We start from the raw sequence: 24,649 nt of genomic DNA on the forward strand, positions 1-24,649 counted from the left end.
CTGCCACTCAGCTCTGACATTCAAGACGGCCCTCCCATTCTCTCCTGTCATCACCCTGACTGAGATGCACCCTAGACCTTACCCCTCTGAGGCAGAGTGAGACCACTACGGTGGACTGCAGCCCTGAGCAAGCCCACCGCCAGCGGCCTTCACTGCTAGGGCTGCCCCCAAAGCTTTGAGGTCCTGCTCAGCACCCGGCCTGGGCATCCCTGATCATGGGGGAGGGAGCCTGGGCAGAGCAGCCCTCCCCCAGGACTCTCCACCCTAAAAGGCAAATGAAAGAAACAGGGCTGTGTACTTTTAAAAGATTCTGGGCTGGGGGAGGGACTCACACCTAGTTAAGGCCTGCTGTGCTGCCCTACCAGGTAGACCAAGGTCAGGGTCAAGGGGTTGGGCAGGCTCAAAGTGAGGCCTGGAGTCGGGCTCCGGGAAGAAGGGCACCCTGACACGAGATGTTGACACTCCTCTCCGACGTGGCCTTGGGTGCTGGCCTCCGTCTGGTGTCCACAGAACCCACTGCAGTATGTAATCTCGTGGTGACTCCTGTGGCTGCCAGCCCAGCTGTGGTTCAGGGATGTTAGTGTAGACTCCATCTCTCTGCTAGTCCAGGCTGTTGTCAGTTTTATGGCTCCGGGGTTATATAAACAAAGAGAGGAGAGTGCAGGGAGGCCACCAGGCCTGGACTAACCCCTTCCATCTGACTTGGGGCCACTGGACGGGGAGGGGAAGGAAGCCCCTAGACTCTGCTCTGAGGGAAAACTCCAAGAGGAAAAGGCCGGGGGGGGGGGTGTTGCCATGGATTCCAGACCATTCAGCAGTGGAGCCCGGGTAAAGTTTAACCTCCGTTCTCAGGACCCCGAGACTCTGGCTCCCTGAGGGGTCTCTGGGCAGCTGGACCCAGAGGCAAACTTGTCCTCAGCCCACTCTGACCCTCCCCCTCACCTTGTCATCAAGGGCCATGCTAGTTCAGGATCACACCTTCAGTTCAGAAGTCGGGGCACAGGTAGAAAAGGGGGGATCTGCTGGGGGAGATGCTCGCTGAGAGGAGGAAGGGGCTGCTCCCACTAGGGTTTCCTTTTTGCCTGAACCCTCACAGCACAGATGTTCTCCTCTCTAATCAAGCTTGAAAACCTCTGAGGCCAGGCAGGCTTCAAGCAGCCTGGGGTCACTGTGCTGCACAGCCTGTGGCCAGCGTCGTGCTTGGGGCCAAGCTTTTCCCAGATCCCAGTCCCCTCCCAGGTCCTCTGTGCTGAGATGGACCACTCGGACACACCCGCAGGTTGGGTGCCAACAGGGCTTCAGAGGGGCTTGGGTGCTTGTGGGCTGAGGGGTGGGGGAGAAGGGATCTGTCCCGGACGAGGGGAGGCTGGACCTGTCCTGGATAAGACAGGCCATCACAGCCAGCAGGGGACTTTCATAGCAGGAAGATGTGGGATGAAGGTGGGGGAGGGAGGGGATTGTCCTTACTTTGCACATGACAAAGGTGACGGTCAGGAGCCCCTCAGGTGTGAAGATGGAGGGTCAGGTTCCAGGCACCCTGTGACTGACAGGCTCGAGTTCAAGTCCAGATCCAGCCCAATGAGCACCTCTGGTGGGCTAACGGGGCAGCGCTGACGTCAGGGGTGGGTGCTCCCCTGCAGACTGAGAGGCTGGTCCACCTCGCTGGGTCCCAGCGCCGTGGTGCTTCAGACAGGGCACCGACGTGCGGTGCAGAAAGGAGGCAGGCTGTGTCAGGCCCTCACTCACAGCCCTCAAACCTCGGAGAAGGGTCAGCAGTAGTGACAGGTGAGGAGGGTGTCCAGTGGGGAAGCACAGCCCAGAGCTGAGTGAGGTAGAAGATTGTCCGCGGGGCAGGGGCCATCAGCTGTGGTGAGGGTTACAAACAGGGTCCTCCCTGTGACTTTGCATGGGGACCGTGGTTCTCAGTGCCATCCAGCCGGCTACCAGCCATGACCACTCACTCTATGCACCGTGTCTGGTTCCTGCATGTGACACACATGTAATAATACCTGGCTGGGTCCACCAGGGGCGCCTGGGGAAGCAGCAGCCTACTATGAGCTCAGCCCAGGCCCAGAGCACGGTGGAGAAATGAGTGCGTTTGTAGAACCAGGCTGCACCTAGTCTTCCTCTCTATTTTTTAGGGAGATCTGGGGGCCTACGGGTGACGAGCTATGCTGCCAACACAAGGACACCTGGTTTGAATCCACCAGCTTCTCCGCGGAAGGAAGATGGGAAATCTTCCGTACAGTCTCTGAAAACCTGCTGGAAGGCCAGCTTTGGGTTGCAATTCTCTCAGGTTCTCCTCTCATTCTTTTTTTTTTTTTTAATTTTTTTTTCTCCTCTCATTCTTGATAGCCAAAGAAAAATGGACTAGTTTTAACTTATTAACCGAAAAAGGCTACTGTTAACATTCAATTCCGTGCCTGAGACCAGCCGTCTTGTCAAGGGTCTTTATTCACTGGCCTTCTTTGTTGTTGGAACCTGTGAGTGTAACCCGATGTGGGCAAAGAGACTTTGCAGGGAAAATACAAGAGAAGCCCAGAGCACCTGGGGCCAGAAGGTGAGGGAGGGATCCGGGAAAGATGGGACATGTCAAAAGGACACAGGAGCCAGCTGACGGGGAGCCCACTGACCAGATAAAGGACAATATGAGCCTCAAAAGAAAAAGTGATAGTAACAGATTATAGCCACTGACTAAAACAGGCAACCCCGAGCCCATACTGATGTAAAGGAATAATAAATCAAAAGTCCGATAAGGACCACGGTATTTCCTTTTCAATACCTTTGCACAAGCTATTAATTAGGGAGGAGACACGAGCAGCGTCACTGTGGAGAAGTCTGCAAGTTCTATAAACACAGCAGTTCTCATTATGGTGTTGAGTCGACTCCAGCTCCTAGTGACCGGATGTGACGGAGCACGTCCACCCGCAGGGGTTTCTCGGCAGCCACGTCTGCAGGACAATCTCCAGTTCTCTTTCCCATGGACCGACTGGGTAGGTTCCAACCGTCAACCAACAAGTGGGCGAGCTCAACCATCTGGACCCTCAGTGACAAGTCATGTCCTCCGTGGCAGGACACCTGACTTCACCTCTCCCACACTGTGTCATTAGCGAGGTCAGCAGAAGGATGCCCCCCAGATGTCCACATCTTAGTCTTTGTTGTTATGGTTTGCACTTACAGCAATCCAATGCACAGTGGAATGAAATCCTGTCTGGTCCTGCGCCAGTCACATGATTGCTGGTCCACGTGAGCCCATCACTGCAGTGGTCGTACCAATGTCGATTATGTTTGCTGACCTTCTTAGTCTTTGAACCTGTGGCTATGGTCCCTGCCATGGTGAAAGGACTTGCATCTGTGGCTAAGGTTAGGGATGTGGGGATGATCCTGGATTATCCGAGCGGGGCCCTGTAATCACACCCTATCCTTAAAGTCTGTGAGGGGCAGTGTGGCCATTCAGGCCATCGTTGCTGCTTTGACAGTGGTGATGGAGTCCCCAGCCACCAACCACAGCAGTTCCCGGAAGCTGGGGATGGCCCTCAGCTTACAGTCATCAAGAAAAACAAAGAACTGAATTCTGCCCACAACCTGAATAAATAAGAAACAGATTCTCTCCTGGAATTTCTAGAAAGGACGGGAGCTTGCTGACCCCTTGGTTTGGCCCAGTGAGATCTGCTTTAGACAGAACTGCCTGGCAGTGACATTCCCCTCTATTCACCAGATTGGCCAAATTGATCATACCAGATGTTTGTGACAACACCAAGCAGAGGTCCACATCTCAGGGCCAAACCTGGCCCACCGTCTGTTTTTGTAAATAAAGTTTTATTGGAACACACATGTTCATTGGTTTCCTTAGTATCTGAGTGCTCTGGCACCAGAACAGCAGGACTGAGTAGCTGTGACACAGACCGTATGGCCTGCAAAGCAGACAATATTTATTATCTGACTCTTCAAATAAAGTTTGTCAACCTCTGAAGTAAAACAGCAAGAATTCTTTTAACTGCTTTGAAGAACATTTTGGCAATTTAAAAGTATGCATACATTTGAGCCTGTAATTCCACTTCTAGGGATTTACCCTAGAGAAATTCTAACACATAAAAACATTAAGGAAATGTGTACAATAATGTTCACTGCCTCCCTGTTGATAATAGCAAATAATTGGTATAACATGGTAACAACAGAAGTCCTTTAACGTCAGCAGGGGAAGCAGAATCAGCAACAACCCAAGGCTGAATTATCAAGGGTGGAGCTCAGACGAACCTCTGCTCTCTAACTTTACCACCTTTGCTGACACCAGCCCTCGCTCCCAGGCCCCTCTCTGCTCTGCTGGGTTTGCTAATTTGTTGCAGTGACCAAACAGAACACAGACTACACTCATGATGGTGAGGTTTATTAGGGAAGCTACAGGTTATAATTCAGCATCAGAATCAACTCGGAAGTAGCAGGGACACCTGAGAAGCAGGATGCTACTTGTGCATCAGGACAGCGTCCAGCCAGGGAAGTGCCCACAGGTAGGCCACACACGCAGCCTCTGCCCTTCGAGGACCAGTGCTATAACTCGTCCTCTCCTGATAAATGCCTAGAGGCATCCAACTCCAGCCTCCTGACCAGAGATGCTTAGCTCTTCCTCTGCGGGCCAGCGAGTCACTGCAGCCGGCTTGCTCTGCAGGCGGAGAGCACCACACTGTGGTCCAGCTTGTCTCTGGTTCTCCCTGTTCATTCAGCTTCATCCCTTCTTGCAGTGTCTGCAGTGTTTACACTTTCTGTCTCCTGCGCCTAAGAGGCTCTCAGAGCAGGAACCTCAGATGCAAAGGACATGGTCTGCTTCAGCTTTATTGACAATAGTGACGCTTCCCCAGCCTCTGTGGACTTGCCTCCTTGAAGCCTAGTGTGTAAGATAGAATTGCATACCCCCAAGTTCGTGCATGTAAACACAGAATGGCTTTAAATCCATGGTCTTCTCAATTGCTTGCTATACATCTGAGAGCTGGGTAATGACTAAAGATAACAGAAGAAAAAATGATGTCTTTGATTTGTGGTGCTGAAGAAGAGTATTGAATATACTATGGATTGCTAAGAGAACAAACAGGTCTGTTCTGGAAAGAGAAAAATCAGGCTGCTCCTTGGAGGCAAGGATTTTGAAGCTACATCTCCCCTTCTTTGAGCATGTTGCCAGGAAGGACCATTCCTTGGAGAAGGACATGATGCTTGAAAGAGTAGAAGGTGAGAGCAGAGGAGGAAGAACCTGGATGAGATGGATCGACACAGCGACTGTGGCAGTGGGGTCAGGTGTGTCAGAGACGGTGAGGTTGGTCAGGATGGGGCAGGGGTTAGAGCTATTGTTCACAGGGTCGCTATGAATCATGGTTAAATTGATGGCACATTAACAACAATAACGATGTTATTGTTGTGTGCTGTCAAGTCGGAACCGATCCGTAGCTGACCCTCCAGCGGGTTTTCAGAAGCGGTTAATTGCATGGGAGGAGAGTGCTCAAGTCGGTTCCACCAGACCGTAAACAACAAGGTTGCTATGAATTGTAGTTGACTGCATGGTATCTAACAATATCAACAATAATATACTCATACATGGTAAACCTTTAGAGAAAAGTAGTGAACCAATAAAATCTGGATGGGAGTTACCCAGGATGGCATGGAAGAGGAAAAGAGTGGAGTCAGGGAGGGGCCAGATGAAGTATCTTAGTTTCCAGTAATGTTCTGTTTTTAAAGCTGAATGGGTGTTTATTTGATAGGATATATTTTGGTTATTAATCTTATGCATACTGTTTGATAAAAATGACATAATTTAAAAAGATAGATTATGTAATGCATGGATGTTTCTGTTTATAGAAAAGAAATGCGCACAGGCACCTTTTTCTGGTCTTCTCCCAATTCTGGTGCATCCCTTCTTTCTCTGCTGACTCAGGTACAGCAGGTCCGTCCCTGGTGGCTGCCTGCCTTGCCTGGTGTCTGCCTCTCTCTGAACCTAAATCCTGCAGGTGCTGCAAACGGCCTCTGCCCCACCTCACAGCTCTCCAGGAGCCTTGGACTGTCCCGGGAACACATCTACTCCTCCACTGCCATCCAGCCGTTCAGGCTCATCAGCCCGAGAGGCCCATGCAGAACTGCCTGTAGGAGGCTGAGAACCTAAACCTTTACAGCAGGAGCAGATTGTCATATCTCTGTCCTGGGGAGCAGCTGGTGGGTTTGAACTGCTGACCTTTTAGTTAGCAGCGGATGTTTTAAACACAACAATGCCAGGGTCCACCATGTACACTACAAGCTGAAAAGAATTTCTTTCTTTCTAAGAAGGTTCATCCTGACCTCCTGGTCTCTGCTCATCCATCCAGAGGTAAGCATTTGCCCTGGTCAAAGGGTCCTACTCTAGGGAGCTCTGGTAGCCTAATGTCAAGAAGCTGCACTGCAGTCCCAGAGGTACATGGTTTGAATCCACCAGATGCTCTGCTGGAGAAGGAGGGGCAATCTCCTCCTGTACCAATCAGATTCAATTTGATGGTACACATAAAAAAAATAATAAAAGAAAAATTTTTTTAAAAGGGTCCTACTCTGCCCCTTGTGCTCATCCTGAAGGAGTCATACCTTTCCTTCAAAGTCCACCTAGAAGCCACCTCCTTCTTGAAGCCCTCCTGGATTTTGCCAGTGACATCAGTTCCTCTTCTGCCTTTTATAGAGACCATTCCCTTCTCTGCTTTGGCTGTTCTGAGGAGCACAGCCCTCTGGGCTGTGTTACCTTAGGTGTGTCACCAGGCCTCTCTATGCTGTAGACTACAGATCATAATTCTATCAAAGAGAACTTTCAATTCAGTCTTTCTTTTGCAGGGCCCAGGAGTACTCTGTAAAATGTCACTATAAGACTTATGTCTGAGATGGTATTGCCAAATGTTTGTTCCTAGTCCATAGGTTTTCTTTTTACCCCATTGGAAAAAGTTTTTTATGTGCACAGGGATTTAATCTTTAGAAGGTCCCATTCATCAATTTTATCCTTTTCAGATTTCTGACTGTATTTGGCAATCTCTTTATACTGTAGAGTAGGCCTTCTAAGCTTGATCCCAGTTTGTATATTATGAACTTTATGGTTTTAGGCTTTACTCCCAAGTCTCTGATCCACTTTGAGTTGATTTTTGTGTATGGTGTGAGATGTGGATCCTGTTTCAGCTTTCTGCAGGTAACAGTCCAGTTTTGCCAGCACCATTTGTTGAAGAGGTTCTCATTTCCCCATTGATTAATTCCTTGTTGAATATCACAAAAGGAATGATAACCCAATGACTAAATGGGCAAAAGACATGAAAAGAATTTTCACAGAGGAAGATATTTGAGTGGGCTAACAGACACATGAAGAAATGCTCAAATTCACTGACAGTAAAAAAAAAAAATCACTGGCAGTAAGAGAGATGCAAATCAAAGCCATAATGAGATACTGTCTCACTCCAGTAGCAGTGGCAAAGTTTAACAAGACAGTAAGTAATAAATGTTGGAGAGGATGTGGAGAGATAGGAACCCTTATACATTGTCGGTGGGACTGTGAAATGGTACAACTCTGGAAGGCAGTTTGACACTTCCTCAAAAAGCTGAACATAGAAATTCAATACGACCCAGCTATTCCATTGCTTGGAATATACTCCGAGAAAATGAGAACTGAGGCTCACACTTTGTACACCAATGTTCATAGCACTGTTATTCACCATTGCAAGAATATGGAAATGGCCCAGATATCCAGCCACAATCGAGTGGATTGAGAAATTATGTTACATTCACACAATGAAATACTACGCAGTACACAGGAGCACTGATTTTGTAAATTACCAGTTAACCTGGGAGGGACTGGAGAGCATTATGCTGAAAGAACTAACTCAGTCCAATAAGGATAAATATTGTATAAAAGCATTATTGTAAAACAAGTATGAAGATCCAAGGCGGCAGAGGGTGGAAGCAGAGGGGTGAGGATGGGGGGGGGGACTGTTAATCATAAGGTCGCACAATTTGATGGGGAGAGGGTAAAGGAAATGGAAAAGATTCGGGGTGAAAAACAGTGTGTTCGAACTTTGTAAAGAAATAAATATAAAATTAAAAAAAAATTTAAAAACCCTGTCAATTGCACGATCCTGAGCCAAGGATACACCTAGAAACAAGGCCTTCTATTTGATGTGGAAACCAGACCTTCAAACTCTGCTCCTCCTGATGGAGCTCTCCAAAAGACACAGTGGTAAGAAGCTGTACTGTGAGGCCAAAGGCACGGGTTCGAATCCACCACCTGCACCAGGAGAAGATAAGCAACCCCAAGAGTCTCACTTCTCTGTTCTGCATGCACAACAGCATCCTCGGTTCTTAAGGACTGGACCTTCCCGCTCAAAGCCCAGCTGACAAGGGCCAGCCCCTCCCGCCCTTCCTTTCCTGTGACAGACCACGCCCACACCACCCAGGAACCGCCCACGTCCCGGCTCCGCCCACATATGACGTCACGGACATGACCCCTTCAGACCTGCATCTCATTGGTTGGCTCCACGCCTGGCCCCGCCTTAAGTCGCGCTCATACCTTGACGTCACCGCCACGCTGGTCCCTGCACGCCGTCCTCTGGTTGGTTCGTTTCGCGCCCAGGCCCGCCCTCACGACCGTTACTTCCGGGCGGAGCGGGACGGGTGGGCTCCCGAAGGCGGAAGTGCGCGGCAGAGCTGGTAAAGCCGGCTGAGGTGTCCTTTCTGGTCCCTCCCGCCGCTTCCGGGTCTAGACTCCCGGAGTCCGCGGCCCGCGGTGCAGATCGAGGCGCAGTGGCCATGAGGCCGCGGGGCCCGGCGGACTCTGGGGGCTGATCCTTCCGCCACCCCGCGGCGCCTCCTCCAGGCAGCCCCCCGTCCTGCGCGCGGCCTTTCGAGGTCCGATCGCTGCGCCCATCGTCGCCTTGGAGACGCCGGGGTCCCGGGCCCCCGGACACCCCACCATGACCGCAGCCGCCGCCTCCAACTGGGGGCTGATCACCAACATCGTGAACAGCATAGTGGGGGTCAGTGTCCTCACCATGCCCTTCTGCTTCAAACAGGTGAGCGGGGCCACGTGGCTGCAGGTGCGGCACGGTGAGCGTCTCGGCCAGGGTCATCCAGAGCCCAGGGACAGCGTGTCACAAAGCAGATCGGCTCCCCGACGTGGACACTGGGGGGTGCCGAGCTGTCACTGCAGCCGGTCCGGCCTTAAAAGCACAGGGGTCAGCGGGGCCCTCAGTGGGGGGACGCAGAGGACAAGCAGGTTGCCATCCTAACGTGTCCCAGCCATGCAGGAGGTGGTCATGGCGGTGCGGCTGGCGTGGCCGCTTGTCCTGTCCCCCAGTCCACCGACAGCGCTGGGACACAGCGCTCTGACACTCAGAGCTGGACAGTCAGTGCGGGGACACTCAGTGTGGGGACCCTCAGCACTGGACACTCAGCGCTGGACACTCAGCGCTGGACACTCAGAGCAGGACACTCAGAACAGGGACACTCAGCTGCTCAGTGCGGGGACACTCAGCACTGGACCATCAGTGCTGGACACTAAGTGCTGGACACGCAGCGTGGGGACACTAAGTGCTGGACACTAATTGCTGGACACTCAGTGTGGGGACCCTCAGCACTGGACACTCAGCACTGGACACTCAGTACTGGACACTCAGTGCTGGACCCTCAGCGCTGGGCGAGGGAGGCTGGGGGGGCTCCGCTCGCTGCTCCGTGGTCACCGGGACTCAGTTTCTCACTGGTGTCTGGTGGGTGTGGACAGCTGTCCGCTGCCTCTTGGGCCTCTGCTGGCCGGCTTGAGTGGGCCTCAGAAGGGCAGGGGCAGGAAGAGCTGGGGGACCTCAGCTGTCAGCCGTCTTGTGTGACCAAACTGAAGAGGTGGGAAGATGGCAACGAGACGGGTGACTGGGATGTAGTCTGGTGGCCGTGTTGCGTTCATTAGCGTGGGACGGTTTCTCTCCCAGGCTTGGCTCTACTCCTCGTTTCCACCACACATTCCTCAGTCACATTTTCAGTGAGTGGGTTCATTTTAGATTAGTACTTTGAAGTTTTTATGTTTTGCATGTTTTAAACTAAGAAATTGCAAAAAAATTTTTTTTCTAGTCTGAGAATTTTCAAGGCAGAGCCCCCGTGTGAGCGGGGCGCCTGCCCAGGGAGCCTCTGGGTGTGAGGACGGAATCCTGCCAGCAGCAGGTGGCAGCGGGCCAGGCTGGCAGCTTCTGGAGCCCGCTGGTGACATCTGCACTAGGGCCTGTGAATCCCAGCTTGGGGGGGCCCTGTGGGTGTTTCTGGAAGGACCTCCAGTCCCAGCATGCACTGTGTCGGAGTAGACTGCCTGCTGGGATGTGTAGTGTACTGGTCACCACTGTCACTGTGGACAGCTTCCAGGGAGCCCCACAGCCGTCAGCTTTAGACCGGGCTCTGGCAGACACGTCTGGTAAAATGTGTTTTAGGGCCAGGGCCTTTTGACTAGCTGGTGCCCACTGCCATGGTGGACGGGTCAGTGCTGGAGGGGATGTCAAGCTGAGCAGGTGGACGGGCCAAGGAGTGCAGCGTTGCAGTTTCACCCAGGGTGAGCACGCAGGAAGCATGGGCAGGGCGAGTGTCCTGTGTCCTGCCCACGTGGGACCAGACTCTCCTGAGACCCCCATCCTTCTCTGCACCACCTTACCCATGCCCTGAGGATAGGAGCCCTGCATGAGGCCCTGTGGGGCTGGACCCGCTCCCTCCTCAGCCACCCCTCCATCCTCCTCACCAGCTGCTCCCCAAGGACAGGGGCCTCACGTGAAGTCAGCAGCAGTGTTGTCAGTGTTTGGCAGCAAGCTGTTTTAAGTAGTCTCAGCGCTTTTTAAAACATTCCGTTTGTGAATTTTGAGGTTCAGTTGCAGGGCAGTGTGGGTTCAGTGGCAGAAGCCTTTCCTTCATGCAGGGACCCTGGTCTGGTCCTGCCAACACCTGGTACACAGCCACCGTGTGTCTGTCAGTAAGGCTCGCACGCTGCCTCCCGCTCATCAGGTTACAGTGGAGCCTCCATACTGAGATGGAGGAGGAGGAAAGGCCTGGCCATTATCAGCGCACACTCTGTGGGTCACTCCAGTCCAGTCCATTGTGCCAGGGTCACCGTGACTGGGGAGCTAGCAGCAGCCGTTTACGTCCTGTAAACCTCCCACCGCCATGCAGTCGGTCTCGGCCCCAGTGTGCGGTGACCTGTGGGCTGGGGAACTGCCTCTCCCGGCTTCCGACGCTGTCAGTCTTTGTAGGATAGAATTCCTTATCTTCTTTGGAGCAGCTTTTACGTTCAGTGTGCCAGCCTCTGGTTGGCAGCCCGGTGCCTGCCCGCGGTGCCGGCGTGCTGTAAAGTTCACCTGTCTTAGTGCTCAGCTCTGCAGGTCTCGACGCGTGCCTCCTGTTACAGGTTCCTCAGTCTGATGGGGAACAGTCTCCTCCCCAGGTTCCCCCTCAGCCCCTCTCCTTTGCCCGGCCTCAGCCAGCAGCCCCTGTCCTCCTCTTTGCCTTTTCCCAGAATGCAGTGTGACGTCTGGGGTCTCAGCACAGTGCACTGGGAGGTGTCCGTGTCGCAGTACCGTGGTCTGTCCCTTTTCATTGCTGACCTGTGCTCCTGGGCCTCTGCTGCCTGTCCACCCTCTGAACGTGGGAGGCGTGGGAGAGCCCGCCCGGGGCTGGTGTACAGGTGCTGTGGGAACACCTGTTCTCCTCTCCCAGGTAAATAGCTGGGAGTGCTGGGTCATGTGGCACATGGCTGTTGGCCGTGAAGAAGGTGTAGCTGTCGTTTGTCATGGCTGCCTTCCAGGCCTTTCCCTCTCCTGCTGGTCAAGGTAGATGGAAAGCATTGCCCTTTGGGGCGTGTGTGGGAATCTGGGGTGAGGGCGCTGATCGGCTGTGACATGCCAGGAAGTGCTGAGGGCCAGGACAGGTGGATCACACAGGTTCTCTTGCCAGACAAAGCGTGTGATCTGTCTGTGTTGGGGGTGGGGGCACCCAGGGAGGATGTGCTTGCTGTAGGGCCTTGCTGGGGTGTGTGTGAAGTGTGCATGCGGAGGTGGCAGCAGGACTTGAACCCTGCTGGCGCGTGTGTGTTTTCACCACAGTAAACTAAGCAGCCCAAGGGGACAAGGAAGGGTAAACTTCTGAGCTGTAGGCACATCTGCTCATCTGGAGGACTGGGGACCATAGTCTCGGGATGTCAAGGTCAGTTGGTGTCCAGAGAGTCCACGTGTCTCTCTCCTGTTTGGTCAGTAGCGACCAGGGTCTTTGAAAGCTCATGAGCAGCCAACTGAGGGGGGCTTTCCCTGTCTGAGGTAAGGAGGAGAGAAAGCAGAAATGCCAGGAAAGGGTTAGTCCGAGGGCCAGTAGACTATGTGAACCTCACTGCTCCACAGTCTTGAGACCATAAGGACAGGTGATGCCCAGCCACCACGGCTGCCCACTCTTTTTTTTTTTTAAATTTTATTATTTTTGTGTGCGTGTACCGTCAAATCAGATCTGGTACAGGAGGAGATTGTCCCTCCTTCCCCGGCAGAGCATCTGGTGGATTTGAACCGTGCACCTCTGGGATTGTAATTGCAGCTCCTTGCCACTAGGCCACCAGAGCTCCCCTAGCTGCCCACTCTTAAGAGGACCAGCATAGATGGTCCCGTCCAGGGGGCAAAGATGTGGAACGAAACTCAGAATCATAAACTCATAAAAGTGTCAAAATACTAAAAATGATAGAACCTCCCAAGACTATGACTTACAGTTACCCTTCAAACCTAGAGCAGAACTCACCTCCTGGTTCAAGTCTCAGCCAACCAATAGGCAGGCTCGTGCGGTAGGCAGTGACACCGGGGAGGGACTCACTCCTTAGAATAACCAGCTCAGAAGGGCATTTGTCCAGGGACGAAACCAGGAGGAAGAGTGGAAATGAGGGTCACGGGGGGGAGTGGGAAGATGGGCCTCTGTAACCACAGCCCTAGAACAAGGTGCATGTGGATGGTCGAGTGGAAACCGGTTTGCTCTGGAAACTCCAATCACAGTAAAATTGTTTAAATGCTATAAAACCCCAAAAGATCGTGTGATCAAGCTGACTGTCCCCTCTGTGACCTGCCTTGTTCTCGTCCCCAGTGTGGCATTGTCCTGGGTGCCCTTCTCCTCGCGCTGTGCTCCTGGATGACCCACCAGTCCTGCATGTTCCTGGTCAAGGCCGCCAGCTTGACAAAGCGGAGGACCTACGCCGGCCTGGGTGAGGACCCCCCTGTGCTCCGAGGACCCCCCTGTGCTCCCGGGTGTCTTTGGACAGGACTCTCGGCCTTTGCCCTCATCCCCCAGCCTGTTCCTCCTCCCTCCTCTCACCTCTGTGGCCCAGCCTCACGCCTGCCTTCCTCCTCCGCTGCTTCCTCTGAGTCCCATGGACAAGTCCTTGGCCCTCCCTGCAGCCTCGTGTACCCCTGAGCTGCTGGCCGCAGCGTCACCCCATAGCTCGCTCCTGGTCTCGAGCTCGGGAGCAGGAAGGCCCTGAGCCTGTGTTGACCGTTTGGCTCCAGCTGGAGACGGTGTTGGGAGTGGACTGAGTGGATCGGGGGCGAAGGGTTTTCTTGGTGTAAACGTCAGGGGAGCAGCTGGCCAGGTGTTTCTTCCACAGGGCTGCTGGGCGCGTTTGAACGGCCTTTGTTGGGTCAGCGACTGTTCCCCTTGGGCTTTGCCTTGGTTTGCTGTGTTCTTGGAGGGGGTGGGGTGGGGTTGGCTTCAAGGCCCTGTCCCTCACCTTCCTGCTGTCCTCGGGTCGTGCGTAGGCCTCTGCTTCTCCTGTGGGACAGGTGGGTGTGTGGGCTCTCGGGACTGGACACCGGGCTTCTGGTGAGAGCTCAGATTCTCTGCCCAGGAGGCCGGGGCCATGGGACCGACTGCGAGGCCACCCATCTCTCTCGCTCCCTGCCCTCCTGCCGAGGGGTAGGGGGAGAAGACTGTGCTGTCCCACGGACCGCAGGGATTCCTGCCTGCGTGCTTGTGACAGGCAGAGCGGGGGTGTGGCACCTGATGCCCTTCTCGCTCGTGCTGTGCCCTGGCCCCACGTGGCAGCATTTGTCCCTGTACTCAGAGCTCACTGCGGGGGTCTTTACCCTCAAAACTGAGGGGCCACTGTGGAGGCCCAGGACTGCAAGGGTCCCAGAGATGGTAGGGTCCCAGAACTGAAGAGTAAGCTGAAGGCTTCCTGGGGAGTGGGGTCCCTCAGAACTGTGAGGTGTATCTTGGGGCTGAGAGAGGGGGTCTTTTGGTCCTGAGAACTAGGGAGTAATACGTGAAGCTGAGAGGGGGTCCTTGGAGCTAAGTGGGGCCTCTGGAGCTAGGCAGAGACTATCCTAGCTGAGGAGGCCCCCTTGGAGCAGGGGGGACACCTGAGAGCTGGGGTAGCTTCCTCATGGGTGCGGTGCTGGGTGCATCTGTCCTTGCATTCCCCAGAGGGGGTTCATCCACCTCTTACACTTGGCCACCTGTGTATGAAGGCACCTTGGATGAAGCGTGGCTGGAGACGCGGCGTCGGGTGCTGTGGCTGGTGGCTCTCTGTGTGGAACTGCTTGTTTGTGTCCTGATAGAAGACTGTCCCCTTTGCCTGTGGCTGGTGCTTCTTAGAGTCCCAGTGGGTGGACTGGTTTGAGAGATTATAAAGACTGAAGAGTCCAGGCTGGGGGGATCCCGCCTCTCCTTCCACAGAGAACCTTAGGGAGACTTCAGGTGGTCGTGGATGCCAGGTATAAGGTCCACAGAAGAGCTGGGTGGTGTCCATGGCCTGACCATGCACCCTGGCCACTGGCCCTTACGGTGGAGGACCCGCCACCTGGACAGATGTGCCTGGAGGGGAAGCGAGGGCTATCTCAGAGGTCGCTGGCCCAGTCTGTGTGTAGTGAGTCAGAGGCACGGCAGGCCATTGCCTGTCGCTCTGAGGCGTCGCTGAAGTCCCCTGTCAGCTGCAGTCCTGTCTGTCCGTGGGCACTGGATGAGTGTGCGAGGCCTGGACAGGCCACGCCCCAGGCAGGCAGGAGTGGTACAGGTCAATTCCGGGAGTGTACCCACGGACGCAGTGGGTGTTCCTGATGGCGAGAACATCAGTGGTCACTTCTGCCTCTTAGAGGTCAGGTGCCTGCCGGAAGTGGACCCGCTGTCCCAGGCAGGGAGATGGCCGCTCCCTGAGCTCTTGGGTAACCTGTGTGACTTGGAAGGCTTTGCAGCCCGACTGTGACCTTTGACGAGGGGTCAGCTCTTGATGATGACCAGGGCCCTTCAGTCTTGCCCATCTCAGTGTTGACCTTGACCTCATCTATGTCGGGATTCCATTTGGGTTTAGGTGGCCGCGTGATGGAAGAGGCTTTGAGTGGCGGGGGTCTCAGGACCCACAGAGCTCCTCTCACTCGTGTAGAAAGAGCCAAGTGACCCCTCCCCAGCGACAGAGGCCCGTTTCTCCCTCTGAGGCACCAGGCACCAAGCTCTCTCCCTCAGGAATGGAAGGCGGGGCCAGCATGGGGACAGGGCCACACCACCTGGCTGCTTGCTTCCGGCTGCCTTGTCTGCTCTGACCCTCTGTGCGAAGGTGGAAACGCAGGCAGGAAGTGGGGGCTGCTGGCTGGCCAGTGTCCCCCTGTCACGCACCCCTGCTGGCCGCCTCCTGGGCATGAGAGTTGCCCTTCCCTCGGCAGCCCTGCTAGGCTCGCTGAGTCAGCTTCTGCTCGGTGAAGATGAACCTGCTCCCTGCAGCTTCCAGCCTCGGAAAACCCGCGACAGGCAGCTGGGAGAGGCTCAGATCTGTCGGTGCCTGACCGCAGCAGGAGTCCTGAGTGGTCAGGAAGGACGGGGACTGCCCCTCAGAGGGGAGGAAGCACCGTCGGGGGTCCTGCAGAGCTCCAGGCCCTCCCCTAGTCCCCAGCCGGGTCTGGTGGGGTCCTGGTCCTTGGGAATGGGCACGGGTGCAACGCCTGTGCCAGCAGCAAAGACCCTTGGGCTGTGTCTGTGCCCAGTGTCCTGTGTGGTTCAGCCTGGGCAGGTGGGTGGGCAGGCAGCCCCTTCAGTGCATGTGGTTATGCCCATGGACTTTGTCATTTTATTATAGTAAACACACAAGAGACTGCATCTTTGCTATTTCATCAGTCTCCACTGTACGGTCAGTGATACCAGGTTCCTTCATTGAGTCAGTCAGCTGTCCCGACTGTCCCGTCCATCATGCTTCACAGAAGCTCGGGGCCCAGCACCTTGCCCCTCGCTGTGTGGATGTGGGGCCCTAGGTGTCCAAGTGGTTTCACTCTTTGCTATGTTGAGTTCACCAGGCCCACCAGGTGCCAGGGCCTCATTTCTCTTCTGGACAAGAAGGACTGTGGCCCATTTATCGGCCTTCTGCTGAGGGGTGGTGGCTGAGTCCAGCTCTGTGCTTTGTGAGCCCACTACAGTGGACACGGGTGTCCCCTGGGATCTTCTGGGGCGAGCTTGGGGCCTGTGTGTCCTTCCCTTGCTCTCTCGTGACTGCCTGGTTCTCTGCATGGAGCAGTGGCTCTCAGGTGCTGTCCCAGCCGGGTTGGACTCAACGACCCGTGTCCCGCAGAACGCAGCCCTGCCTGACCCTGTGCCCTCCTCACGATGTGCTGGGGTCCAGCTCTTGTCGCAGCCACCGAGCCAGTACGTCTGTTAAGGGTCTTGCTTGTTTCGCTGAGCCTCTAGCATGATGTCCTCCTCCGTGGATTGTAGATCTGAAAACAGCACCCCTTCTGCATGTGCAGTGCCTGAGCACGGGCGCTGCCTGCCCCAGTCCGAGTGGTCAGGTACTCGCTGCCCTGTGCTCGGACTGGCGGCTTCACCCATTCTCCTCTTTTTGTGCTAGCGTTCCACGCCTACGGGAAGGCAGGGAAGATGCTGGTGGAGACCAGGTAACCCCACCGTGTCCCTCTCTCCCACCCCACCCCTGCCCTGGCTGTCCCCATTGCGTCCTCCCGAGCTTCCCTCTCCCACCCCACCCCTACCCTGGGCCCACACCTGTCCCAAATTCCTCTCTCCCTCCCACCTCTGCTCTGGACAGACTTGGGCATTTCCAGACTAATGCTGTTTCACTTGTGAATTAGTCAATAATTTAGGATGTGCTTCTAAAACACTCCTTCATGTAACCTTGACATGATCCAATGGCAAGGTTGAAACCCTTACTAAATCTCACTAAGAAACCAAACAGCTGACCCCTGGTCGATCACAGCCGATCCCTGGCCGATCGCAGCTGACCCCTGGCCTATCGCAGCCGACCCCTGGCTGATCGCAGCCGACCCCTGGCCAATGACAGCAGACTAGCTGTCCCTGGACAGTAGTTAGTGCCCCTGCCCCAGGTCCTCACATCCCCGCACACTGCCCTCCACCCCACTGAGCACAGGCAGCGTTAGATAGAGCAAGTTGTTCTCTGTTTCTGTAGGATTTTACTAGACGGAAAGTTGTCCTTTTAGTCTTCTCGGCTCTTGTAACGGCATCATAAATAGCCTTCTGCAGAGAGAAAGCTAGAACGCCGCCCAGAAGAGGGGGGCCCCCTGTTCTCCATGTAGGGTAAACCCACTGCTGCCCCGTCATTGCTGGTGTGGGGCAGCCCCCCGTCAGGTCTCTGAGGGCTGAATCTCCACAGGAGGAGAATGACGCAACCCATAACACACCAAAGCACGGGGGCGCACTCCAAATAAGACCTCCCCCTCTGTAGAGCACCCGTCCTGGCCAGAGGCCCCTCCACCCACCCAGCCATCGAGTGTTCTGTCTGAGGAGGGGGCCGTGGAGGTGTGGCTGGAACCCGGCCCCCTCGCCCTGGCCCCCCTTCCCGGGGTAGCCCCTAGCCCGCTTTCTTCCTTGGCAGCATGATTGGGCTCATGTTGGGGACCTGCATTGCCTTCTATGTTGTCATCGGTGACCTGGGCTCCAGCTTCATTGCCCGGCTCTTTGGTTTTCAGGTAAGGACACTGTCGCATGGCGTGTTTACCCGTGGCTGCTAGATTATGAGCAGTGGCTAGCTGGGAGAACTGCCCACGACAGGACTCAGGGGCAGCTGCTTCCTAGCAATCAGTGTCTGTGGGCAGTAGAGCTGTAGAGGGCTCACAGGATAGGAGACCTGTCAGGGTCAGGCCTCAAGGCCTCCTGCGTCCTGGAATCAGGGTCCATGAGATTGGTGGGGTCCCCTGGGAAGACTGCAGGAGGATCAACCTCAGGGCCAGGATGCAGTCTGTCCGCAGAGCCCTGCTTCCCAAGCTGGCCCCCTGATGGACAAGCCTGTCAGGTCCAGAGAGTCAGCCCCATTCAGCTCTGTCCTGTGTCTCAGGTATGAGCATCTTCTTGGCTGCTGTGATGTGTAGGCAGGGGGGCCTCTAGGCATGCTGGGTGACAGGTGGCAAGGACTTTGCAGGCTCTGGGTACCTCCAGGCCGGAGTCGGTGGCTCCAGGTTTCCATGTTAACCGTTAGCGATGTCCAGCCTTCAGTGGTCAGACGGGACAGGACCTGTCTGGAGTATGTCCTGTCAGTCATCTGATTGTAGCTGTGTTAGCCGTCAGTGACGTCCAGGCCTCTGTGGTTGGCTAGGACAGGACCTTGACTCTGACCTCTCTGGAGTACTGGGGAATTGTCTAGAACAGAGCCTCCAGTCCTGCAGAAGCCGGCCAGGAGCACGCCGGAGCATCTCCCCCTCCCCAAGCCTGTGCGCCCACTCTGTGCAGAGGGGTTCTGTGGCCTGTGCGGTACAACAGTGGTCCCTGGTGGCCACACGGCGCAGCACACACAGGCTTGAGCCTGTGGCCTTGGGATTGTCCTCACATCCAAGGGACAGCCAGCCACCTTGGCTCGCATGGTCTCATTCTGTGGCTTCCTAAACCCTGTAGCGGCTAGAAGTGATCAGTGCCAGAGGCAGCACAGCACAGGGGCAAGAGAGAAGTTTCTAGAAGTTGGCTCATATTTGAGCCTCAGTGGCTTTCTGATCTTAGGTATAGCTGGCTCTGCGGGCCTGTGTCCTCACTTGTCCAGTGGACATGACCACAGACACGTGTGTGTCCTCGTCTCGTGGGAAGGGCTGCACGGTGGGGGTGACCTCACTTGTCCGTGGGCAGGACCGTGCTTGAGTGGCGGCCTGTTCCAGCGGCCCCTCACTTCCTCCTCCACCCCTCAGGTGACCGGCCACTTCCGTGTCTTCCTGCTGGTGGCAGTGTCCCTGGGCATCGTGCTGCCCCTCAGCCTGCAGAGGAACATGATGGCGTCCATCCAGTCCTTCAGCGCCATGGCCCTCATGTTCTACACGGTCTTCATGTGCGTGGTGCGTCGGCTGGCCTGGGGCGGGCCGCGGGCAGGGTGGAGCTGGAGTCTCGCACGGCCCCTCACGGCCCCTTCCCACAGATCGTGCTGTCCTCACTCAAGCACGGCCTCTTCGGCGGCCAGTGGCTGCGGCGGGTCAGCTACGTGCGCTGGGAGGGCGTCTTCCGCTGCATCCCCATCTTTGGCATGTCCTTCGCCTGCCAGTCGTAAGTAATCGCGTAGGGTTCACGGCTAGGAGGCTCCAGGGTGTGGGGGGCCATGGGTGGGAGGGCCGGGGGGGCGTGGCCAGAAGAGTCCAGGGTGTGGGGGGCTGTGGCCAGGAGGGTCCTGAGGGGTCATGGCCATCTGAGTCCCAGATGTGGGGTGCCATGGCCAGGATGGTCCTAGCTATGGGAGGGGGCATGGCCAGGAGGGTTCTGGGTTGGGGAGCTGTGGTCAGAAGGATCCTGGGTAGGGGAGGCTGTGGCCAGGAGGGTGCCAGCTATGGGAGGCCATGGCTAGGAGAGTGTGTGGGGACAGCAGCCAGGAGGCTTGAGTGAGGAAGTTCTGAGGTGTAGGGGACTGTGGTGTGGGTCCACGATGAGGGGGGCCCTGTTCAGAGGGGTCCTGTGTGCTTGGAGTCTGGTCACAGTGTGGAGGTCCTGGTGCAGGACTGCAGCAGGGGGGCCTGCTCCTCTCCTGTCCCCTCCTCACATGTCCAAGAGTACATCCTGCTCTCCTGGCCCCCGAGATATGCTGGTGTCAGGGGCTGAGCGGTGTGAGGGCTGGTGGGCCGTGTCCTCCAGAGCCGACCTGGCGGTGGGCTCAGCTTAAGCCCAGCTCCATCCGAGGAGGGCCCACCATTCCCGCAGGATCAAGCTGTTCTGTCTGTGGGTGGAGGAGGCTTGCAGACGCCGTTCTGAGATGAGTGTGGGGCGGCTCTCAGACACGGCTGTGTCTGTGTGTGTGCGTGTGTGGGCTGATGTGTGTGTGTACATGTGTACTCTACATAGCTCTGTGGCCACCCGTCCATTTTCTGTACGTCTGCTGTCTGTGCGGCCCAGTGGGCGGGGGGGTGTGTGTCTATGCGCGCGTGGTAAGGTCATCAGCACATGCCTTTCTGCTTCAGAGAGGGGATCCAGGTCGTGTGAGTGTGGGAGAGAGTCACCAGTACACCTGCAGGTCTGATCAGGTGAGGGCCATGAGCTCAGGTGTCCTGGCTCCTGTAAGGGTCATTCAGGCCTGAGGATGCGTCCTAGTGCCCCAAGTGGAGGCCTTGCCAACCCCACACCTGTGCCAGCATTCACAGGGCAAGGTGTGTGGATGTCTGCCAGGTGCAGGCAGTGTTGGGAGGTGAAGACGCTGGCCAGCCCCAGCCCACGTGCGCCTCCAGCTGCCTCCAGGGAGGAGCAGGCCTCCCAGTGAGCTCCGTCTGAGAGCTGGTGAGGCTGGCCCCAAGTGGGCCCGTCTGTGTGCAGGGCAGAGGCAGGCACCAGGGCTCACGTGGAAGCTCCCCTGGGCCGAGGGCGGCCTGGGAATGGGGTCTAGGGAGCAGTGTCCCTCTGCCTTAGCGTGGCCACCGTGGCCAGAAGCGTGCTCCCGTGTAGGTCTTGGGACATGCAGCCCGTGGGGGCTGGGGCTCACCTTCTGCACGCTCCTCCTGTGCTAACAGCAACTTCTGTGGCTCCTGACGTGTTTATGGGATGAATCCTGGGATCCCCTGATGGGCCACCATGTTTGAGCTTTCAGCTGCTGCTACGGTTGGTCGGGCCACAGCCGTCCAGATGCCGGCCTCTCCTGGACAGAGGGACAGGCCAGCTGCCTCTGTCTGGGTCTTGCCCCCTCCTGGGAGTGGGACTGGGGAGGGGGAAAGGCAGAGCCCAAGGAGAAGAGCGGTGTCACGCCCTTGACCCCTGCTGCCCACGCAGGCCTGGTGGGGGTCAGCACGCCCTTGCCCCGTGCTTGCTGTGCTGTTGCCCAGTAAAGTTCACCTCTGCATCCTCCCTTGCTGTGTGTGTGTATTGGGGTGCGTGTGTGAGAGAAAGGGGTCTGTTCAGGGCCTTTACCACTGGTTTTATTGGGTTGCGTGTGTCCGTGTTGAGGTGCTGAAGTTTGCTGCTGTTTCAGAGCTCCCATGCCCCTTGGGGATGTCGAGACCCGAACTTCCTTCCAGCTTCGGGTTCTGGTCTCCCTCTTTGGGGACGACTTTCGATGCAAGTGTGTCCCTGGCTGCCCCGGGTTCTGGTCTGTCTTCTGTGGTTCCTTTGCCGCTTGGCAGTGTGTCTGCAGCAGGCCCAGGCTGCCTCGCTGTGACGTGTACGTTACAGTTTTGACTTTAAGAGCTCAGTCCGTTGAGTTAGTCTGCGCCGGTGTGGGGCTTGGGTCCTGTTAGCTCCGTCATGTTCAGGAGGCGGCTTTGAGGTGGGCTTTGCTGACTGTTGGGTTGCCATTGGGTTGGTTAGGGTGACCCCATGTGTGTAGAGTGCAAGGGCTTTTTAGGGTTCTCCAGAAGATTTCCAGGCCTTTCCTTGAATGCATCTGGGGATAAACTTGAACCTGACCCCACAGCACAGGGAAGCAGCCACCCACTCTCAGTTCCTTCCTCCACTTCCTTCCGGTCAAGCCCCCTTGCCAGTCCCCCACTGCAGTTCCCTCTTCCCTGCTGCACTGACACCCCGCAGCCCCCAAGGGATGCCCTCTTTCTATTACTGGAGCCCCTCCAGCTGCAGCTTCACTTCCTGCCATGGACAACAGGTTGGGGTCCCCTAGCCCACCTGACACTCTGTGCCCACTTTCCTGAGTTGTGGACAATAGAAGGCATTACAGGTGTGAAAAACAGAGTGTCTCTAACAGCATCCTGTTCAGCGACAGGAGACCTTGGCATCAGCTCGCAGTGTCACCGCTGGGGACACATACAGGGCGGCCCCAGAGGCCAGGGCATGGCGGGCAGGGCTGCTGACCTCGCTGTGATCTGCTTGTGCCTCTGCAGCCAGGTCCTGCCCACTTACGACAGCCTGGACGAGCCATCAGTGAAGACCATGAGCTCCATCTTCGCGTCCTCCCTTAACGTGGTCACCACCTTCTACATCACGGTAGGAGCCTCCCCAGCCGCGCTGTGGCCTCGCTGGGTCCGGTGGGCCTCTCCCCGCCAGCTTCCCGCGGCCCCCGACGGCGACACCCTGTCCAGGCTCCAAGGCCGCACTGCCGGGCTCACACTGTGCCTGCTTTGGGCTTGCGGTGGGCAGGACTCCGCCTCTGCTCTCCCTCCAGGTGGGGTTTTTCGGCTACGTCAGCTTCACAGAGGCCATCGCCGGCAATGTGCTCATGCACTTCTCCTCGAACGTGGTGACCGAGGTCCTGCGCATGGGCTTCCTCATGTCCGTGGCCGTGGGCTTCCCCATGATGATCCTGCCCTGCAGGCAGGCCCTCAACACCCTGCTCTTCGAACAGCAGGTGAGTCACAGGCCTGGCCTGCGCCTTCTCTCCAGCCCCTCCCCTCGGACTATGCCCCTTCTGTCCTCCGTGCCCCTCAGACCCCTCCCGCTGGCCCCGCCCCTGCAACCCCCTTCTCCATCACCTTTGCTACATCCTAGGAAGAGGTGGTGTTCCCTGAGGGGCGTCTGGTTAGAATGAGATCTCTTACTGCGGAGGGTTTAGATTGACTAACTTTGGAACTCTTGTTCTGTCTGCAGCAGAAGGACGGGACTTTCGCCGCTGGCGGGTACATGCCTCCTCTCCGCTTCAAGGCGCTCACCCTGGCAGTGGTGTTTGGGACCATGGTCGGTGGGATCCTGATCCCCAATGGTGAGGGACTGCATGGGTAGTGGGGCCCCTGCTGGATTTCCTGTGCCGGGTGGGGCCAGCATGGTCCGTGACTAACAGCACACGTGATCATCTCAGAGGAAGGTTTAGGACCTGAGCAGGGTGTGGTGTCAGCCCAGGCCTGGTCCTCAGGGCTGTTGTGGACCCTCTGGGGACAGGGCGCCCACCTCTCTCACTTGGCTCAGGACTGGAGACGCTGGACCGCCAGGCTTCAGCCCAGCTTCCCTGTCCTTGGTAGCCCTGGTGTGGAGCCCATGGTTTGGGCAAAAGGGCCCTGGACTGGACATCAGGGTCCTTCTCTCTGCTCAGACATGCCCCTGTGGCTGTCCGCCCAGCCTGCCCTGCTGGGTGCCCCGTGGACCTGGCTTGCGGTCATTTTGGACAAAGCCCGAACTCCGCAGCTCCTCTGCCCTAGTTTGTCCTGCCCTGGAGGCAGCGCCGGCTCGTGGGGACCTTGTAGGGTGGAGACATGGCTGTTCAGCAGAAGGCTGCAGTCTGTGGGTACGGACCCCAGGCATTTTCTTCGGCAGCATGGCTGAGGGTCAAACCACCTTTCGGGAAGCAGCGGGGGCCTTGCCTCTGTGCCCCCAGATCTCTCCCGTGGTGCCCCTCTGAGTGGTGCAGATGGTTTCAGCTCTCTGCAGCCAGAGGTTTGGTGGTTGGAACCTGCCTAGGGGTGCTGCTGAAGAAAAGGTGATGTCACTTTGTGTCACACAGGTTGTCTTGATCACAGCGGGTTTGGTTCCTTGGGAAGGGCTGGACTCCTGTTTCCTGGTGGGGAAGGGGCTTACGTGGTGGCTTGGGGTCCAGGGGCAGTAACAACCCCAGATTCCAGTGGCACCCAGTCCTCAGCTGGTGGACGGGACGCGAGGCGGACAGGACGCGAGTAGGGAGCTGCTCAGGAAGCCTGCAGCAGGGCCCTGTGGGCACTCACACCGCCCTTTGTCCCCACCCCAGTGGAAACAGTGCTCGGTCTCACGGGAGCAACCATGGGCAGCCTCATCTGCTTCGTGTGCCCTGCTCTCATCTACAGGAAGGTGCACAAGAACGCCCTCTCAGCACAGGTGAGCATGGGATCCGTCCAGGTGAGTGTGAGGCTGGCCCAGGTGTGTGTGTGACCCAGGTGAGCATGAGGTTGGCCCAGGTGTGTGTGTGGTGGGCCCAGGTGAACGTGAGGCTGGCCCAGGTGAGCATGAGGTTGGCCCAGGTGTGTGTGTGACCCAGGTGAGCATGAGGTTGGCCCAGGTGTGTGTGTGGTGGGCCCAGGTGAACGTGAGGCTGGCCCAGGTGTGTGTGTGGCAGGCCCAGGTGAATGTGAGGCTGGCCCAGGTGTGCATGTGACAGACCCAGGTGAGCATGAGGTTGGCCCAGGTGTGTGTGTGTGTGTGTGGTGGGCCCAGGTGAACGTGAGGCTGGCCCAGGTGAGCACGAGGCTGGCCCAGGTGAACATGAGGCTGGCCCAGGTGTGCATGAGGCAGGCGCAGGTGAGCACGAGGCTGGCCCAGGTGAACGTGAGGCTAGCCCAGGTGTGCATGAGGCAGGCGCAGGTGAGCA

General features: G+C 56.6%; 1 protein-coding gene across 1 annotated transcript in view; it reads left to right on the plus strand.

The window, feature by feature from the left end:
• The first annotated feature begins 8,934 nt into the window (after positions 1 to 8,934).
• SLC38A10 (solute carrier family 38, member 10) overlaps positions 8,935 to 24,649 on the plus strand; it is a 31,664-nt gene continuing 15,949 nt past the window's right edge. The window contains exons 1-10 of the mRNA XM_006886322.1: positions 8,935 to 9,050; positions 13,117 to 13,234; positions 16,856 to 16,901; positions 17,855 to 17,948; positions 19,152 to 19,295; positions 19,376 to 19,500; positions 22,263 to 22,365; positions 22,544 to 22,726; positions 22,966 to 23,077; positions 24,053 to 24,159. Of these exons, the coding sequence (XP_006886384.1) occupies positions 8,952 to 9,050; positions 13,117 to 13,234; positions 16,856 to 16,901; positions 17,855 to 17,948; positions 19,152 to 19,295; positions 19,376 to 19,500; positions 22,263 to 22,365; positions 22,544 to 22,726; positions 22,966 to 23,077; positions 24,053 to 24,159 (1,131 nt within the window). The 5' untranslated portion in view covers positions 8,935 to 8,951. The remainder of the gene's footprint in view (positions 9,051 to 13,116; positions 13,235 to 16,855; positions 16,902 to 17,854; positions 17,949 to 19,151; positions 19,296 to 19,375; positions 19,501 to 22,262; positions 22,366 to 22,543; positions 22,727 to 22,965; positions 23,078 to 24,052; positions 24,160 to 24,649) is intronic.

Source organism: Elephantulus edwardii, unplaced genomic scaffold, assembly GCF_000299155.1.
Source record: "Elephantulus edwardii isolate Elephantulus edwardi_28Jun2011 unplaced genomic scaffold, EleEdw1.0 scaffold00048, whole genome shotgun sequence".
NCBI classification, from domain to species: domain Eukaryota; kingdom Metazoa; phylum Chordata; class Mammalia; order Macroscelidea; family Macroscelididae; genus Elephantulus; species Elephantulus edwardii.